Genomic DNA, 20358 nt, shown 5'->3' on the forward strand with positions numbered 1-20358 from the left:
CCGGGACGCATTTTTCTTGTAGGAGGAGACCTGGGATTATTTTTTCTTGTTATTAACTCTATAGAGAGTATAGAGCGAGGCTAAGTGCAAATTTTTTAACCAAATCAAAGAAATAATTTGCTGCAAAAAGATTTTTTCCCGTTGTTACGGTTAGCAGGATAATTTATCATTGAGATTTTTTTTTTTTTTTTTGGAAAAACAAAAACAAAAGGTGTCGAATAAATTGTAAGAAAGAAATTTTAACTAAAAATTTGGAATGACTTTCCACTACTTCACAAAAATGAAAAGATCAGAACCATATTCTTGATCTTTCTTTTTTATATTTTTTAAACTATTTTTGTGGCTTTCAAAAACGTGAAATAAACTTACGTAGCACTTGAGTCATTTTTATTGCATCGCAAAAACATTTTGTTTGTATTACGTAAACTGCGCTTCATTTTTAATCTTATGAAAATAACAATCTTTTCGTTTTAATTTTATGAAAATAAACGAAAGACTTGCTTTAAGGTAAAATTTTCAAACGAGTTCATTTTAAAAATGAGAAAAGTGATGGAAGTTATTGAACCTTTCCTCTTTTTTTTTTATCCAAGAGTTGAATAAAAATTTTGTTGTATTTGAAAAAAAATATGGGCTTTATAAGGAGACTATTCTGGGAATTTTAGAAAGAAAAGTTGTCTCCAATCATCTCGGCACCGAGAAATTAAAAATAGAAAATCTCTTAAGGTAACCAGGTGTAAATCGGAAAAAAGCAAGAGCGTTGAGCTCATGCAGGAAAAATATGCAGGTGTCAACTTTTGTACTAAAAGAATTTTTTTCCTTTTTTTGCTTTCAAACGGATCTTGCACAGGATTGTGTTTCAAGTAAATAAATAGTAAAAAGCCTCTTCGTTTTCTTTTACGCAAACGCTGAATAAGACCTACGATCCGCCAAATGGCAAGTTACTCTTTGTTCTTGTAAAAGGAAAAAAAATAATAAAAAATCGTCGAAAAAATATTATAAATCAATTGTATTGTCAAAAATTTCTTTTAATAGAATCACAATAGCATAGCCTTTGTAGGAAGAAAATAAGACCAAACGCTTCTAATGAAGTTTCAAAAATGAGGCTGTTTAAAATGTAAGACTCTCCAGTTAAGAAGTGTGTTTTTATTGTGTGCGAACTTTCTCATTGGAGATTCGGTTTAAATATTAAACTTGCGAGATGACTGACGGCGTTGCTTTCATTTTCTTTTGAACGCTTTGAAGAACAACTTTAATGAAACTCAAAATTGAGAAATAATTGTTTTAAAATAATTCCTTCTTCAGATAATTGCCAGTAAAGTAAACGAACTTGGTTTTAAGGCTTAAAAGTACTTTTCATTTGCGAGAGAATGAAAGTAGAAATGGCTTCTTTTTCTAATCTCGTATTCATTTCCTGTCAAATTCTGCATTCTGTTTTTAGTAAGTATTTTTTACTTGAACTCTTTAAATTTGCTTGTTTGTTTTTTGTTTTTGTTTTTTTTTCGATTTAAATATTTCTTTAAATTTCATTTTTTTAACAAAAAATAACCAAACTCATTGAGCAATTTTCAACTACCCTGTCTAAATGTGTTCATAAAACTAAGGTGAGATAACTTTAAAAAATAATTTTTGACGATGGGGTTATTTATTTCAGTAAATTTCTCAATAAAAATAAGTGATAAAAATATTATGAATACTGCTCAACACACAAATAAATCTGACCAACAAGGTGAATCAGAAGAGGTTTTACTGACAAGACGATGTCGAGGTGAACTTTTCGAAGGGAAGACAAGCTCTCTAAAAAGAGTTTTAGAAAGGAATTCGCTGGATGATTAGAAAAACCCCGATAATAACAAGAACAATGGCAATTACAAAATATATATATAACTTTTAATAGTTACTATAATATATGCAGTAATAATAAAAAAAAAAAAACACTTCAAAAACAAACCGTAAGTCTCAATATTGTGTATTGCGCAATCTTTTTCACTTACATTTATTGATTTTAATGCGATTTGAGAAAAAGAAAAAAATTTTGGAGAAAGGCGGAGACTCGGGTAACGTTTGCAATTACAAAACTATGCAAACTATAATTTTAATGTTCCGCCTTTTAGACATTTCATACCTAAGGGACACTTTGATCGTGTTGGAAAACCTTTTTGCTTTCAATCTGTTTAAACAAGAAATTGTAATAAAAAATGAAAGTATTTCAGAACTTTTTTATTTAGAATAAATCACAATTAAAGTTCGTACTTTGTATTTCTCAGGTAATTCTCCATTCCCAGCCTCAACATACTATTGGCCAATGGAGGCAACCAATCGCACTTTCATGTTAGATAAGGAGTCTTTTTCCTCTCAAGCGGATTTATACGGAGTAACTTTTATATCAGTACCAAGATTAAAATACGCTGCTTCACTGGAGGGGCAAGGTCCGCAATGGATAGATGTAGATGCAGGTAATGGTAGCAGAATGTATATGGATGTAAATGCATAAAAATAAAAAAAAACATTAAGTCATTTAAATTAATAGTACCGAAAGGTGTCAAGTAGAATTCTTAGATCTGAAGCTAGTAATTAAAAATATTCTATTATGATAAATCATTGAAGTGTGAAACTAAATTGAGAATTACAAAGTTTTTGTCGCTGTTATTATTGTGTTGCAGTTGTTCTTACTTTTATCTGTTTTTTTTAAATTTCGTAGGACTTGTCAAAGATTGCTTAGCATTTCAATTTTCTTCCTGCGGCAATGATCAGTCAATCTCTATTGCATTTTGGGTACGCATGAGAAACGGAAAACGTATAATAGCAACAGGAAGTTTTACAAATTCGTCCTCTGGTCCAGGAATCCTGATTTATTTTGATGCCAAAACCGAACTACTGCATGTCGAGTTTGCAAGTTCAGAGCGGCACTGGTCTGTTAACATATTATTAAGAAAGTATGGTTGGTGTCATGTATCAATTGTGTGGACAATTGAAAACGGATTGCTTGTTGTTCTTGATGGTCGTTATAAGGATGCAAGTTCAAGAGCTGATGATATGTTTGGAGTTCCCAAAATAGTATCTGGAAAGCCGTAAGTCTATCTTTGTTCCTGCTTTTGTACGAGGTTTCTCTCAGCGTCCAGACTTCTGTTGGAGTCTAAACAAGCTTTAACTTGTAATTTAATGGTGTTTTTTCAATTTAATGTAAAAATGATTTTGAAGCGTTAAGGAGAACTTAAAAGAGTTTAAACAAACAAAATTTGTAATAAATGAAATTGTTTAATTACAGTTATTCATTTACGAAGAAAATCTGAGCTGTAAACCCATTTATTTATTTAGATATACAAAAATGATAACAATTGGGCGACCACAAGATATCTCGAATATAGACTCATATGGAGATTTTGATATTGCTCATCTTGTAATTTATTTCAGAAGCCTTACTGATTTAGAAATTTCAACGTTGCCAACAATTGCAATTTCCAAAGGGACGGAGCATGATCTTATATGCTGCGCTCAAAAGCAAAGTAGATAAATTTGAATTTATATATAATTTAGTTGTTTAATTGTAGGTTTTTGAGTTTCGAAACAAACTTTTGCTAAGATGAATGTTGGAACGTTAGTGTGTGTTGAAGCCTCGTTAAATGTAAAAAAACTGGCTGCATTCAATTATAATTATAGTTTTCATAATATCTATTAGAATAATTACAGCCTAATAGTTCACTAAGTGTTGAGTTAGTAATTTTAAAGTATATATGCCAAATTTCTTACATTGCATTTAAATTTAATTCTCAAAAATAAATAAGAAAAAAATATGAATAAATGTAAATAAATTTGAATAACTCTGAATACACTAGAATAAATTTGAAAACATTTGAGTAAATTCGAACAAATTTTAAAAAAATCAACAAATTAAATATATTTGTTGAATTCGACTATATTTATTACAAATGTTATAATATACGATGAAATAAATAGTTTGACTATAAATATTATTTGTAGGAAGGGTTTGCTAAAACAAACAGTTTTAAGATTTCTCTTAAAAAAATAATTTAATATTTATTTAGATGATCCATGCTATAAAGATCCTTGTCTGAAAGTTGAATGTCTCGATTTGGAATTACGTTATACCAATTGCGTATGTCCGGATCTTTTTCATCCAAAATGCTCTGGTATGTCCTTTTTTTTATAGCCATAAGTTTTTAACTTTTTTCTGGTTAAAGCTGAATTTGCTACACAACTTTTTAACATATACAAATATACTTGTATATGCTTGTGATGGTGTGTGAATAAATAAATATATGTAATATATGTTTACTTAAAACAACAATAAAAAGTCCAAGGAACACACCTTATATATTACTTATACACAATCACACACATGTATCATGTATTATTTATATATAATCACACAGATTTATCACGTGTAAACTATATATATATATATATATATATATATATATATATATATATATATATATATATATATATATATATATATATATATATATATATATATATATATATATATATATATATATATATATATATTTTGCTCTAAAATTTGTTGCTAGTCTTTCCTTCAACTGTTGCTCCAACAACTTCCTTAAATTGCGAGATTCTATTTGAACAACAAGATAAACCTCTACTTGGATGCGGAAACAAAATTTCTAGTGACGGTACGATAAACTTTTGAATTCGTTGTAAAGCTTCTAATTTTACATTTTAATTAGAGCTCATGTTTTCACTTTAAGGAATTTATCTCTAGTTATTAACATTTTATGTACATACATTAAATAACTGTACCATAGTTGAAGCTTGTCTTAACAACAGAATTATACACTTGAGGAGATTTTCATGCAAACATATTTGATTGGATTATTTTTTAAATTAATTTGAGTTTTTTAAAAAACTTTTAGGACAACCTATGTGTGGTTCTTTTAGTTGTTTCTACGGAATCTGTGATTTTAGCAATAATGGTGAAAGTTGCAGATGTCCTGAACTCTGTGACTCGATTCCCAATGCACCCGTATGCGGTTCTGACAATATCATGTATTCCAACATTTGTACCCTAAAAAAAGCGGCATGCAGACGTCAGAAGAACATTGTTGTCCTTCATGACGGTTTTTGCGGTGAGGACTACTTTGCAAATATTTCTATTTTAAAAATTTTAGCTTTGAGTTTATGATATTTATTGATTGATTAAAATCCGCTTAGTAACACGTAGGAGAAAGTTTATCAACGAAAACATTATTAAATTTGCCATCTGTTTTACCATGTGTTTAAAAGAGTTTTTTAGGAAAAATTCTTTGTGTCGTTTTATTTAAATTTTTTCTCTGTCTCTCTCTATTCTATACATAGCACTCTGAAAAGTTTTCATCTATCAAGGCGTTAGAACAAGGACTTAACAACCCAAATTATAAATAAGAAACTTTCCAAAGATTGACGTCCTTAACTAAGATTTTTGTAACGCCTTTAGTTTGTGTTCAAACTCTGATGAAAGTAGACTTTATCAACAAAACCATACATTTACACGTGTGATACTTGCACACCCTTTATGTAGCAGAATTTAATGTTTACAAAACTTACCTAATCCAGGAGGGGAAGCTGTCAAAATGAACGTTTTTTAACAATAAAGGTTTAAAAACACAAAAAAAAAGCATAGTTATTACGTAGATAAAAAAAAAAAAAAAAAACTTTAGTTGTTAAAAAATATCTCATAAGATGTTTATTATACTATTTCTTGTGAAATAACTTCGTTAAATTTTTTAATGAGACGTTTATTACAAAATTATTTTATGAAAAATATTTCATGAGAGGTTTATTAGAAAGATTACTAAGCATGATAACGATTGTGAAACATCAGAATTCATAAACATTATTTTGAAAAAGTACCTAAACAGATGGCTGACATTTGTAAATGTACAAACAAAATAGAAAAAAGAAAATAACGAATTTAAAATCCTCAATTGCCCTCAACTTCATAGAAGAAAATATGAAATAGCTGTACATGAGATTGCTGACGAGAGTAAAAAATAGATCTGAAAAGGATTTTTTCAGGGATGGTTTGTGTCGAGTTTTTTAAAATCTTGCTTATTTGGCTATATTACCTGCGTTCGAATGTGACCCTTTTGTCTCCAAATTTTGGTTGGTTATTTTTTAAAAGTACAAAAATTAAAAATTCTTCTTGAACAAATCGGATTTTTTCTAAAAAAAATTCTTTTTTTCTAAATTTTTGTACGAGATTTTTCATTTCTCAGTTCTTTACGTTGTAAGTAACTGTTCATTACAAACTATGCAACCAGAATAAATTATAATTTCAGAATAAATTATAATTTCAGAATAAATTGTAATTTCAGAATTAATCATAATTTCAGAATTAATCATAATTTCAGAATAAAATATAAAGGCAAAAAAGTTTCATTCGCGAGCGTGTAAGTTGCATATTGAAATGTTAAACTTCATTGTAGAATTTTCTTTCTCTCTTTTTTAGAGGGCCCACTATTGAATGCCACACACTATTGGGCGTTAAATGAAGAGGTTGGACACGAAAATGGCAAAAAAACTCCAATGCTGCATAATGATATTCAGCATATTAAAACACTACAATTGGGTTCAGCTTTGTATTTGGGTAGGTAATGAAAACGATCTTAAACTGAAGTTTTAACCTTTGCTTTTTCGGTAATATTAATGTTTTCAGCGAAGCATTTAGAAATTTTTCAGTGAAGCCCTTCTTGACTGCACCTGTACCATTTTAGAACTAGATCTAAATTTTATGAATGAGCCAGTTAATCGATTACAATTTACATTTAGACGGAATCGATGATTGGATAGAGATAAAAGATATAACTGATCCGTGTGTTTTAAATTTGGAATGTGGAGAAAATGGTCTGACCGTCAGTTTTTGGATGAATTTTACGGGAGGAGATTATATATTTGCATCGGGAGGCTACGCAGGTATAGACAAATTTTAAAATGAAGTTGTAGTATGTATCTATTTTGAAAATTTATATTCATTTGATATTTTTATTTTCAATTAAAATAATTAAGAAATGATTAAAATTAATATATAATTAATATTTTATATATTAAAATGAATTTTTCGGTCTTTTTTTTTTTGCTGCATTAGTTTAAAATCAAAAAGAATTTTTAATGAGTTACGCACTAAAGCGAAAACTTTTTTTTTGTCTAAAACTTCCCTATATTTAGGTTAGATGATTTCTATTGCACATTATATAATCTCCTAATGTTTATGAAATAGTGTTTAAAATCAAAATTTACCACTCCCACGATACCCACGATAATTGTCCAATATCATTTATGATGAATTATGATGATTTGTTAATAAAATGTTTAAATGATTTGGTCGACCTATAAATTTATTTTGGTTTGCTGCTTTTGAAAATTGAATTTTTTTTACTGTTAGTTCTTAAACTTTGGTTTCCCTTTTTTTACTTTAGGTTACCCAGTACATCCTCCAGGTTTTAGACTTCAAAGAGATCCTGTTACTAAGTTCTTTAAGTTAGATGTCTCAACAAAAGAACAAACTTGGGAGTTGTACATTTATCAGTTTCCAAAAAACTGGTTTCATTTTACATTTGCATGGAGCAAACAACTTGGTTTATTTCTTTATTTTAATGCTGAATTAAAGTTAAGTACTAACAATCCTCGTGTAGTAGAGCAGACGAATGCTGATCATGTATCTACTTCTATCATGTTTGGGTCTAAGACTAAAGACAATGATCGTGCTTTGCCTATGCTAGGCCAGTTTGAAATAGTACATTTAGCAATATGGAAACAAAATATCATATCACAAAAAGATATTCGAAAAATATATCTGTCAAATATTACAGTGGTTCCTCTTACAGAGCTCTGCTGCTATAATCTAATGCGTAAGTTGATAAAGTTGTAAATAATAAATTAGCTTTTTCAAAGTTTAATTTTTGATATATGTAAGTGTCTATATATATATATATATATATATATATATATATATATATATATATATATATATATATATATATATATATATATATATATATATATATACATATATCTGTGTGTATGCATGTATGTATGTATGTATGTATGTATGTATGTATGTATGTATGTATGTATGTATTATGTATGTATGCACATACTTACACATATTGGGGGTGTTACTTTTACTTCATATTTACTTACATATACATCTAGCTAAATAAGGTTGTAACTATTTTACTAACATTTGTATACCTATATTTATACCTAGTTGATGCTTCAGTTACAAAGACTTGCGGTAGATATTACTTTCCTGAAAATTGGAGCAAAGTTTTAAACTCAAAATGTATATGCCCAGATATTTCTTTTAAAGAAATAGAAGAAAAATGCAAATATCCTCCTGTTGGGAAAATTAGAATACCTCAAGGAGGAGGTATTTATATTATTTTGAAAATTTTTATTTGTTAACATATTAATGGAGGAGGAGGTAGACATATTTCCGAAAAAAAAGATTTTGTTCATAAATTTATCTTAGTTTAACTAAAATTTAAAAAATCATTACAGAGTTTTTCTCTCTTAAAATACCAAATATAAATTACTCTTTCAGATTATTATCAAAATATGATTATGAACCATTAAATCATTAAAATCTCGTAAAAATGTATTTAACATAAAAAATTTTAGGTTGCTATGACTCTTTGAACTGTAAAGTTTTGGTCAACAATCAGGATGGCTTTTGTAACGATAATCGAGACTTTGCCGAAAACTTTTGTGCTGCTTCATGCAGGTTTTGTGGTGAGTTAAAATTTTTTTTAAAAAATAAGTTAAAGAAAAAAAGGAAAAAAAATCAACCTGCAAAAAAAATTATTCAAATTTTTTTCTATTATAGTTTCAAATGTTCTGGCATCAGTTGGTCCTAAACAACATTTTAGTAAAGAAACATTGATTTTTTCATTGGTTGGATGTATTGGTGGCTTAATACTTCTGCTGTGCATGATGGTTTATTTTTGGAGAGTTTATCGAACGTAAGTGAATTAATTTTCTCATAAATATTGCTCATTTTTAGTCAAGTTTTTCCATTTTTTGAATCTAGTTGAGTTTCAGGGTATACCAAAATCTGTTACAACTTTAAAACAATACAAACTAACTTTTTTTAATATTTGTGTAGAGTGCTTAAAATGTTGGAATTCTAAATATATCTAAAAAATGGGCTTTTCAAGTGTTAATGCTTTGTACCAATTATGGTACTTGTTGAAAACTGATATATAGTACATACTTTTGTACAACCTTGAATCCAAAATCTCTGTAGTTCTACTTAATACAAGGCAGAGCTAAAAAAAGACTCTGGGCTCAAGGTTACATGCACATATACGTTTATCCATGATTTCTTCTTTACTGTTGTAATTTTGATTTTAAATTTCTTTTGCAAGTGTAACTTTCTGCGATTTGCCGTGCAATTTTTAAGCTCGCTTTTATTTTTACTGAGAATGAGACAAAAAAAAAACTGAAAACAATGTTGCGTCATCTTGCTTTTATTATAAAGTCAGATTCATAAAATAGCTGCTTTTGGATGTTTTCGAATTTTGTATCGAACTTTAAAACTTTTTTTCTTGTTCATAATAAACGATGAATTTTTTTGTGAGCATGAAAGAAAGTGAAAGTGAGCACTTGCAGAAAAAGTTTTAACATAAAAACTGTAAAATTGGTTTGATGTGTGACATTCTTAGACGATGTTATCCATCTTACCAATTGGATGAGCAATTCCTTCTATGATAATCTTAAAGACTGAAGTAAGCTCTTTTTGCATCGCAAGCAAATATCTTTTCAACTGTTTTCGATATTGATAAATTATTATTGTCATTTTTAGACGTTATCACGGCGCATTTATTCCGCCCCTTAAAAAAGTAAGTTTGCTCGATGTTTCAAATGATTACGATGACAAATGGTCAGCAAGGTACGTCGATTCTTCTGCCTTTTATATAAAAGATGTACCGCCCAAGAAAAAAGCGCTCCCGCTTATACCTGCTAAAACAAATCTGAATTCGCAGCGTTATCAACCGCCCGATTTTGACTAAAATTTGATGAGATTTTTTTCATTGAACGGTGGAAAATTCACAAAAACTGTTCCAGTTTCTAGTTAAGCGTAGAGAAGAATAGGCACAACACGAATTAAAAAAGAAAATATTTTGGATCTATGCTAAGTAGACATTAGTTAGCATTTATGTATTTATAAAAGTTGTAAATATTATCTTTAGGTTTCATTTGTTTGAATAAAAGAACAAAACAAATTATAAAACTGAAATTATTAAAGTTGTTACAAATTTAGTTTCATGATCAACGATCTCTTTGATCAAATAACCGAGTTGGTTTAAATCCCGAATATTTTATAAGTTGGCTTTTTAGACGATGAGTTTTTAATGCAAAAGAAACAAAACAAATCCGAGCGTATCTTGTGATAAATAAGACTAATTTATCCAGGACTAATAATTTTACCCAATGCATTCTTACATATAGGAATCTTCCCGCAGATGACATTTAAATAGGGATCTTTGCGTAGATGACATAAAATAAGCAAATTATTTGCAAATAATCATTAAAGTATTCCCTAAAAAGCTGTTAGTGAAATTTCTTAAAAAGGCTCTGAATGTCAGAAACGTCCTTGTTTATTTAAATTTTTTCTTTATTTCTTAAAGAGGCTCAGAGTATTAGAAACATCCTACTTTCTATAAAATATTAGATTAAAACAATCATAACTATCTATCTACAATTTCGAGAAAATTCAAATGGAACCTTTTAAGATCAGGCCATAAACATGGTAGATGTAACTTTTCATCGAGAAATATTAAGTACTGGAATCAACATCACAATCATTCCTCTCATTAAATAGTTGTGTAATGTTACTATTGTTTATGCGTGAGTCCACGTGTTAATCGATTTTTTTCTTTTTTTTTTGGCAAAGATTGGTTGTTTGAACGAGGTGCGTCAGTCGACAATTTTGATTCTGAAGTTTAAATTTCGTCTTACCGAAATCTTTTAATAGCACTATTCCTTCTGAAAGAACGCTCTTATCTTCTATTTTCTAAAGTCTGATATACAAATGAAGTTCAAACCTACAAATACTAATAATCTAATATAAAAAAAAATCACAAATTTCATTTTATATAACTGAACTCTACTGCATGTGAAAGAATGTCTTTGATGTGAAACTCTGATGTGAAAGAATGTCTTTCACATCAATAGAGTTCAGTTATATAAAGTGAGATTTGTGTTCAAAGTATTATGTTTATTAAATACATCTAATTATATATAGATATATTATATCAAAGATGTATTTCCACAGTATTCTTTAAAATGACGTCATTTTAGTATTCTTTAAAATGACGTCCTTTTTAAAATTTGCAACAAAAATAAAAAATTTAATAAAAGGTGTAATAATAACCATAAAATTGTAATTAAAGAATATTATAAAAAAATGATAAAAATACAATAAAATATATAACCTTAGAACTCAGCTAAGTGTCCAGTGTTCATGCAGCGTTTGTACCTTTCTGGTATCTAGCTACAAAATCAAGAATTTAAAATCGTCAACTGTTGTATGTACACACTGTTGCTGCTTACCACACAGATGTGTTGTTAACTTTCTAGTACATAATATTGGGTAATTAAGACCTAAAAGGTATATAAATTATATCTAAAAAGTATTTCATTTTTGTTTAAAGAAAAAAAAAAACTTAACCCTTTGCACTCTGTCGACAGGATGAAATCTTTTGTAGTCCGTCAGCGACTTTAGGTCACCAGACATTCATCTAATTATTTAAATATCCATTTGCATGATTCTTTTTTTTATTTACTTGTAAATTGGTTAATTCCAAATCTACCATTTTTACTTGAAAGTGCAACAAGTACGCTAGTATTGGTATACATACAAAAAAAAAAGGGCATATCATACAAAAAAAATCCGGAGTGCAAAAAGGTTAATTACATTCGACAAGTGGCTGTTAAACGACTTTAATATCTGAACGTAAACAATTTAAAAAAATCGTTTTCTTTTCCTTGGAATAATTGATTGCTTAAATCTTTCTCTGTGATCGTTGAATTAGGGACTCGAGACCCGAACTCGGATTCGGGTATTACCCGAAAAAAATATCGGTTAATAACCGGAAAGTTATAAAATATCCGTTTTTTTTAAACCGGGTAATACCCGATTGTTTTTAGTTCTCGATACTTGGTACCCGTAAAATACTCGTAGAAATACCCGAAGAAGTAAAAATTCCCTAAACAATTCAACTAATTTATTTATTAGTTTGAATTACAAATGACAAAAAAAGTTGAAATATGAATATTTGCACCGAAGTAGGGCTTTAAATCCTGGCTCGTGGTCGTGAACGGCTCGGTGATCGGCTCGACAAGAGCTTGTTCATGTTCGGCTCGAATGGTAAACGAGCCGGTGTAGTATGAGATTTTTACTCCCACTTTTTTTTTACTCCCCAGTAAAAATCTGATATGAAATTTTTACCGCGGAGTAAAAAACGCGTATGAGATTTTTACTCTCTTTATGAGATTTTTACTCCCTTTAGATGTTTTTACCGTTATGTTTATATAGCGCTATTAAAAGTTAAACTTTTAATAATAATTTTATTGTTAACTAAAACTTTAAGTTACATATAGTAGCAAACAACTTTTTAAAAATAATTTATTTCCTACATTTCAATATAAGGAATTAAAATCATAATGGAAGTAAAAATTGTTTTACTATTTTAATTAAAACGGATTAAGTACTCACGTATCTGTAAAACTTATATTCTATTCCCGATAGTGATAAATTTGTTTTAAACTTTAAATTTAAACTTAATATTAAATGAGTTTTTTCCCCTTGACAGCCTTGAAAAAACGATATTTAAATTGTTATGGAAAATAGTGCGATAAAACCCATATCTTACCTTAAATATGGGCACAAATGCTAGGAGTATTGATTATTACATTAGGCGTTGTGAATAAAAATGAGCAATTGCTTTTGCTATGTGTTTTCGGAGTAATTGCTCCACTTTACGTAAAAGTAATTGCTCCTAAAACACATAGCAAAAGTAATTGCTCATTCTTATTCACACCGCCTATTATATTTCATATCTCGGAAAGAAAATATTAACAAAGAAATTATTATAACTTATTTGTTAGGTCCTAGAAATTAAAGCAAATAAATTTAAATTATTCAAGGAACTTTGGCACTGTCAATATATATATATATATATATATATATATATATATATATATATATATATATATATATATATATATATATATATATATATATATATATATATATGTATTTTGCAGTCAGCAAACCTTTAATAGTAAGTAACAGTTATATAGAAACAAGTAAATCAAAAATATTTATACAAATCATATATCTTAAAGTTATTAAGAGGATGATTTACAACTATTTTTCTGCAAAAAAAATTTCTTTACAACAGTACAACATTAAAGTGATTTGCAGTTGAATTGTCAAGGAATATAGCATGTTCACTAAGCTGAGTAAGTGTTAAACTACATGGGTAAGTCAGCCATTTTAATTCCTCACCATATTTGCTATATACTTTTATATCAATACCCATGAATGAGGCACACCCAATTATTTCTGCATCCGTTGCCCATGTTGCATTATCACTCATACCACTTTCATTTAGATATGTTATGACCGATTGATTCATATATGAAGCCATTTTATCATTAATATGGGTACACATATGTCTTACAACTTTTTCTCTTATAATTTCATAACTGCTTTCACTGCCTGTCATGATATAAGATATTGCCCTAAAAAAGCAATTACCATCGCCTATGATACTATGTAGTTGTTTTGGACATGAAAGTAGATTAATATCTGCAGTAAATATATTTTTGGTAATACCAATTCCAAATTTTTCAGAAATAGAAGTTCTCATTTCAATAGTTGCATATTTTCCAATCTTATCAATAGACATTTGCATATTCATTTGATTGAATGTGATTTCTTGTTTACCATCAGTTATTTTTTCATTATATAAACATAACTTTGTCAAGTTGTACTTTGTTTTTAAAACTTGACCCTTTAGATTTTTCAAGGTACAGTTATTTGTGCTTGAAATGGATGTTACAATGTATGGTCCAGTCCAAGGCTTTACAAGTTTCCCGCCTTTTCTATCATCACGTCTACTATTTCTTAGCAACACTTTTTTATTTATACTAATTTCAAAATTTGGAGCAATTCTCCTGTCATAATCAAGTTTTTGCCTTTTTTGAGATTTTTCTATATTTTGATAGGCTTCATCAAAAAGTTCATTCTTCATTTTATTCATTGCATGAAAGGTTTCTGAAATTATTTTTTTGTTGGAGGAATCATCATTGCTAAGAGTGTTATCATCATTAAAATCAATTAAATTGCAATCTAAATCAATAGGAAGAACTGCTTCCCTTTGGTAAAGCAATGAAAATGGTGAAAACCCAGTAGACTTATGTTTTCTGACTCTCAATGAAAACAAAACACTATCAATAATGTATGGCCATTCCAGAGCAGCCTCATCCAGCACCTTTACTAATGTACGTTTAATTGTTTGATTTTGTCGCTCTACTAATCCATTTGCTTGAGGATGATATGCACTCGTAATTCTTTGAATTGTTCCTGTTTTTGAGTAAAGTTCTTTAGAAATTTCATTTACAAACTCACGACCCTGGTCATTTATTTGAATTTCAAAACAACCATGTCGACATATCTGTTTATACAAAAAAAAAGCCACAGTTCTAGCAGTTTTATCAGTAAGTGCTTCTGCTTCAACCCATTTACTGAAGTAGTCGACTAATACGACCAGATATTTATAGCCATTAACTTCTGGTAGTTGTGTTAAATCAATTCCTACTTGCTTCATATTACCTTTTGGAATTAAAACATTTTGTAGCAATGGTTTTGACTGAAGTTTCCTGTTTTTCGACTTTTGACACTGGTCACATTCGGAAACATAGGTTATAATATCTTTTGTCATTGCATACCAAAAAAATCTACTTTGAATGTGATGTGTAGTGTTATTAATACCTGTATGACCAGATAGAGCTTTGGACTCAACAGAGACATCGTTTCCTTCATGAACAAGCTTTATAATGTTTTGTTGTTCATCTCTGCTCCAAATAACCTTTCTCTAAAAAAAAACTATAAACCATAAATATAATGAAAACTACAAAGTTTTTTAGTGTTTATCTAGTTGTAAATTTTCGTGTTTATCTGGTAACTAGGTTCTACTTATAACAGGATAAAAATGACAAAATTGTTTAAAACATTTCGAAATAATAGAATACCTTTGCAGCTTTATTTAAATGATATAGCTCATTATTATGAACTATAAATGGTTTTGTTTGTCTTCTAAAATTGGCTTTATCACCTTTATTTATAACTTCTTTTGGATACGTTTTATATTTTAGATAACTAAATATATCAGCAAATCTGGCGTGCATGTCTTCTTTATTTGTAATTTCGCTAAAATTAATATGAGAGTAAAAATCTCATAAAGAGAGTAAAAATCTCATACGCGTTTTTTACTCCGCGGTAAAAATTTCATATCAGATTTTTACTGGGGAGTAAAAAAAAAGTGGGAGTAAAAATCTCATACTACACCGGGCTTGAACAAAAAATTAGGCTCGTTTATTAAACGAGCCGAGCTTGAACATCATAGGCTCGTTCATATAGGCTCGATTAAAGCTCGAATATATATATATATATATATATATATATATATATATATATATATATATATATATATATATATATATAATAAATAAAATTGTGATATTATATATATTAGTATGTAATAAAAATATAGTTTTAGTGTAACCTTATGAGATATGACCCATATAACTCTTATTACACTAAATAATTGATTAATATAAACAATTTAATTACGTGAGGCTGCTATTGACTATTGTCATTTGCCAACAGGCCCAATATGTTTTAGACCATTTTTAATGGATTTAAGAGTGTACAAATTATGCAAAATAGAAAAGTAAATATATAAAACTTTTTTTTCAAACTCTTTTCACATTGATTTTGTTGAAGGAGCCATTTTTTAACTTGTAGAGAGGTATTTTTTCAAGTTGCACAACTAAATGTTTCGTGATAATATATTGAATGTTTGTTTATTTACTCTGTTATTTAATCAGGTAAAATCGTGAATTATTGTTTTTGTTAAAAACTTGTATTTACTAAATCTAGAACTATAAATTAGTGCTCAACAGACTTTTTTTTAACTTTGAAAATATAAACTTCGAAATTTTAAAATTCGAATTTCATTACTTCGAACTACTAACTTTCTAACTTTAATATACAGTTCGCGTCATATTAAAACGATTAAATGCATTATAACATTTTTTCTTGCTTTCTTTTATTATATGGGGGCATCCATAAAGTACGTACGCAGGTACGGGGGGAGGGTTACCAAAAAACGTACAAATGCGTACAAGGGGAGGGGGAGTGTTCAAGACAGCGAGTACGTACGCGGTTTGACTATCTTTCTCAGGAATTATTTTTAAAACTTGATCTGTATAAAAAGCAATGAACTTTTCGAATATAAAAAATCTTTTTTTTAAATTACTCAACCTGGTTTTTATCTTTTCAATTAAAACGTTACAACAAGTTAATTTTTTATTATTTTAAATTAATATTTTATTATTAACTTTTTATTAACAATGTACTACTTCAAATTATTATTAAAGTTTAAATGTATTTTTTCTGATTATAAAAAACAATTATTTTTAAAAAGAACATTTTTAATGCTAATAGAGACCAACACCTTTCATTGCGAAAAGTAACTGCAATTAATTTAAGTCGGGTTATTTTTTTACGTTCTTCGCTCCAACGACACTGAATCTTATGATTAAATCGTTTATATTCAACTCCTTGAGTTATATAAGAAAGCATATTCAACACTTGAAAAACAAAAGCAGTATCAGCACGCACAGGAGTTGTGGAAAATAGTAAAATATGTCAGTCTTTGTATGAAAAAAAAAGTAAACGAATTAAAAGTGAAAGCAAAAAAGTCAAAAGGATCAATCATGTCATTCTGGGGAAATGCTTTATCACCGCCTAGCAAAAAGAAAAATGATATCCATCCAGTGCCGTCTTCGTCAAATAAAATACAAAGTTTTCCGAACGCAACAACGACAGAACCACAAAGGATTGAACTTAGTAAGCCATTTTTTGTAATAATTTACAAACTTTTTCTCTCGTGATTTTCTATATATTGAATTCAACCGAATTGGTAATTAAACTACATTCTACGACTATATTGCAATCGCATAGTTTTATTCATCATAATTGGACAACTTGACCATTTTCCCTACATCCAATCTCTATAACTGTCAAGAATTTTTAATAGTTTATTTTTGGGTATTTCCTAATTTAGATTTAACATCAAACGAGAAGGAAAGAGCAAATCCGGCGCAAGTTAAAAGTCGGAAGAAAATCTCAGATCTTGAATCACAGCTTTCATCCTTGATAATCTTACGCGATTCTGGTTTGTCTACTGTAACGAGGAAACAATTAGACAATGTGAAAGAAAGCATAAGAAGAGAAAAAACAAACTTGGACAGGTAAATGTTAAGAGATATATCGAATAGAGCTAAGAAGTATAGACAGACGTCTTGGCCATAAAAACCAAACTTTTAAGCAGGCAGCAACTTTCAAAATTTTGTTTTTCAAATTGTCAATAAGAACTTCTAATTGAGGATTTACAAAGTTTGCAGAATCCAGGAAACCTTAAGTATAGAAGGTTTTACAACGGAATCAAAGATTTGTGTAATATTTTGTTTTCAGATTGATTCGTGAATCGGCACGACAAAGAAAATGGAGACAAAAACTTAAAGAGGGCATCGAAACAGTTTGTCAAAACAACCCTGAAGTATCAAGTGCTTTGAAACAGTTTATGCGAAACCATCCTGGACGACTACGGCTCGAAATTGATCAACCAGAACTTTTATCAACAATCATAAAAATTGTGCAAAATTCATCAGCAGCAGATGAGCGTCGAAGAAGAGAATATCTTCACAGTGTCTCCACTTTGGATGATCTTCAGAAAGAGCTGACGAAAATAGGCTTCAACTTGAGTAGAAGTGGTTTGTACCTTCGTCTTTTACCACGACGTGAAAACACTCATGAAGGAAAAAAGCATGTAAAAACAGTTCCTGTGAAGCTACTACGTCCAGAAAATTCACTGCGAAAAAGAAATGATGATAGAATGTTTGCCAAATCTTTTATTGATGACATGTTTGAAGTTTGCAAATTGTTTGGACCAAAAGCTGTGCTTTTCATGTCCAATGATGATAAAGCCAGGGTACCGTTGGGTCTTACTGCTGCAAGCCTTCAAGCGCCGTTGCTGATGCATATGGAATACAAGGTCAATCTTATGGATCATGACTTTGTCGTTGGCCCACAGCACAAGTTAATCCCATCGGTGTATGGCATATGCGAAGTTAATAATAATGGAAATGTATCCTACAGTGGAGACACTTTCATACGCATACGAAGTGGGAAACACGATACATCGAATGCTTTTACACATGCTTTTGATGTTAGGGAGCTTTTTGAAAATAAGATGGTTAGACGTAAACCAATTATGTTAATGGAGACTGATGGAGCTCAAGATGAGGCACCACGCTTCCCTAAAACGTTAGCAACTGCTGTTGATCTCTTCCGCTTGCTGGATTTAGATGTCTTGCTTCACAGTGTGAATGCAGCTGGGCTTTCAGCCTTCAACCCCATTGAAAGAAGAATGGCACCTCTTTCTAGTGATTTGGCTGGAATAGTTCTTCCCCATGATTATTTTGGCGATCACCTTGATTCTTCTGGGAAGACAATCAACCAAGAACTGGAGGTAGAAAATTTCCAAAAAGTGGCTGACGTTTTATCCCAAGTTTGGGAGAAAACTGTCATCGACGGTTACCTTGTTAATTGCCGGGCAGTTCCAGTTGGAAAAGCATATAAACCGCCGAATCCTGATCCTGTTTGGGTAGAGAAACATTGCCAGCAATCGCGATACTGTCTACAAACTGTGAAATGCCAGGACAAGCTATGTTGTTCATCGTTTGAAACAAATTGGCTGAATATCATCCCCCAACGTTTCATTCCATTTCCGGCCATCTACGAGTACTGCGAGAATGGTTGCAAAGCGATGGAACCATCTCGATATTTTAAAAACATATCAAACCATTCAAACTTTGCACCTCTGACGCATAGGCTTTTGCTACAAGATATACCTACAGAAGGCTTAAAGTACAAAATTATACCATTTGATCTGTCCTTCATTGGAAAAAAAGCTTGTAAACGGAATTTGCGACAAATGCAATAAATACTGGCCGAGCGAGGCAGCAATGAAACGGCACAAGAAAGCACATAAAAAACAAAAAATAAAGATGGATATGGAGAGTGATTTAAGTGAAAGTGAAGAAGTCAGTGAGGAGATTACTAATGAAAGATTAGAAGCAGAGTTCATGCCTGTTTTCCATAACATTTTCAATTTATTTAAGTCACCATTTGTGGAAATACAGTGGAGAAAATAGAATTAGCCTCACCATGTATTGATCCAATATTTTGTAAATCTGTAAACAAGTTTGTGCGGTACATCTTTTGTATCCACACACATATAATTATTGTTACAAACAACAACTTTTTAGATTGTAATATAGCATAATTAAATTGCGGTACATTTGATAAAACCATAAAATGTATGATACTTGATATTTGCGGTAACAAATAGAATTAGCCTCATCAATAATTAATTCAGTTTACTTGTATATTTTGATCTGGTGATACGCATTTGTGAGTTAGTTTTTTGTTATTATTTGTAAGTTAAACAAAGACTGTGAAATTAGTGCTCATAAAGTTTTTAACATTTGGTTTTTGATACCTTAATTTGAAATGGGACGTGGTAAGCGTTTAACGAATGAAGAATTAGCAGTAATCAAAGCAAACAAAGATACAGGCTTATCTAATCGGGAAATTGCAAAGAAAATTAAAAGATCTCTAAAAGTGGTTAACAATTACTTCAAGATTGGCGTTAATTATGGAGCTTATAAAGGAAGTGGTGGCCAACGTAAAATTGATAATCGTACTAAACGAGTTATTGTACGTCAGCACATGACTGCATCTCAAATTCGTGCTGATTTACAATTACCTGTATCTGTTCAACGTGTGAGACAAATCTTACATGAAGATCCAAACACAGTTTGGAAAAAGCGTAAACCAAAACCAAAACTTACTGCTCGTCATAAAAAAGTTAGATTACAATTTGCAAAAGAACACATGTCTTGGCAAGAAGAGTGGCATCATGTTCTCTTTAGTGATGAAAAAATGTTAAATCTAGATGGTCCTGATGGCTATCAATA

The 20358-nt window shown here is 29.8% G+C and overlaps 1 protein-coding gene and 1 pseudogene across 6 annotated transcripts; both read left to right on the forward strand.

Annotated features, from left to right (window-relative positions):
* Positions 1-1093: 1093 nt before the first annotated feature.
* On the forward strand, positions 1094-10252 carry LOC145190085 (uncharacterized). 5 transcript variants are annotated; one of them, XM_090090235.1, is made up of 15 exons: positions 1094-1437; positions 2265-2453; positions 2699-3068; positions 3316-3503; positions 4044-4148; positions 4551-4655; positions 4896-5108; positions 6470-6607; positions 6790-6933; positions 7437-7868; positions 8228-8389; positions 8641-8751; positions 8846-8981; positions 9684-9746; positions 9824-10252. In XM_090090235.1, the coding sequence occupies exons 1-14, from the start codon at positions 1368-1370 to the stop codon at positions 9727-9729; spliced, it is 2409 nt and encodes an 802-aa protein (XP_089946361.1). In that variant the 5' UTR covers positions 1094-1367; the 3' UTR covers positions 9730-9746; positions 9824-10252. The 5 variants fall into 5 exon arrangements, 4 of the variants coding, with proteins under 4 accessions (XP_089946361.1, XP_089946360.1, XP_089946363.1 ...); XM_090090234.1 differs by lacking the exon at positions 9684-9746; XR_016453303.1 differs by lacking the exon at positions 9684-9746 and having other exon boundaries at positions 1115-1437; positions 6470-6657.
* A 6660-nt stretch (positions 10253-16912) lies between these two features.
* On the forward strand, positions 16913-19624 carry LOC149887202 (uncharacterized; annotated as a pseudogene). Its single transcript, XR_016453451.1, has 3 exons — positions 16913-17164; positions 17382-17568; positions 17792-19624. The product of XR_016453451.1 is annotated as an uncharacterized LOC149887202 (transcript).
* Positions 19625-20358: the final 734 nt, after the last annotated feature.

The sequence above is a fragment of the Hydra viridissima genome, unplaced genomic scaffold (assembly GCF_058129835.1).
Source record: "Hydra viridissima isolate aposymbiotic clone 2 unplaced genomic scaffold, HvirCarnegie_v1 scaffold_6, whole genome shotgun sequence".
Taxonomy (NCBI): Eukaryota; Metazoa; Cnidaria; class Hydrozoa; order Anthoathecata; family Hydridae; genus Hydra; species Hydra viridissima.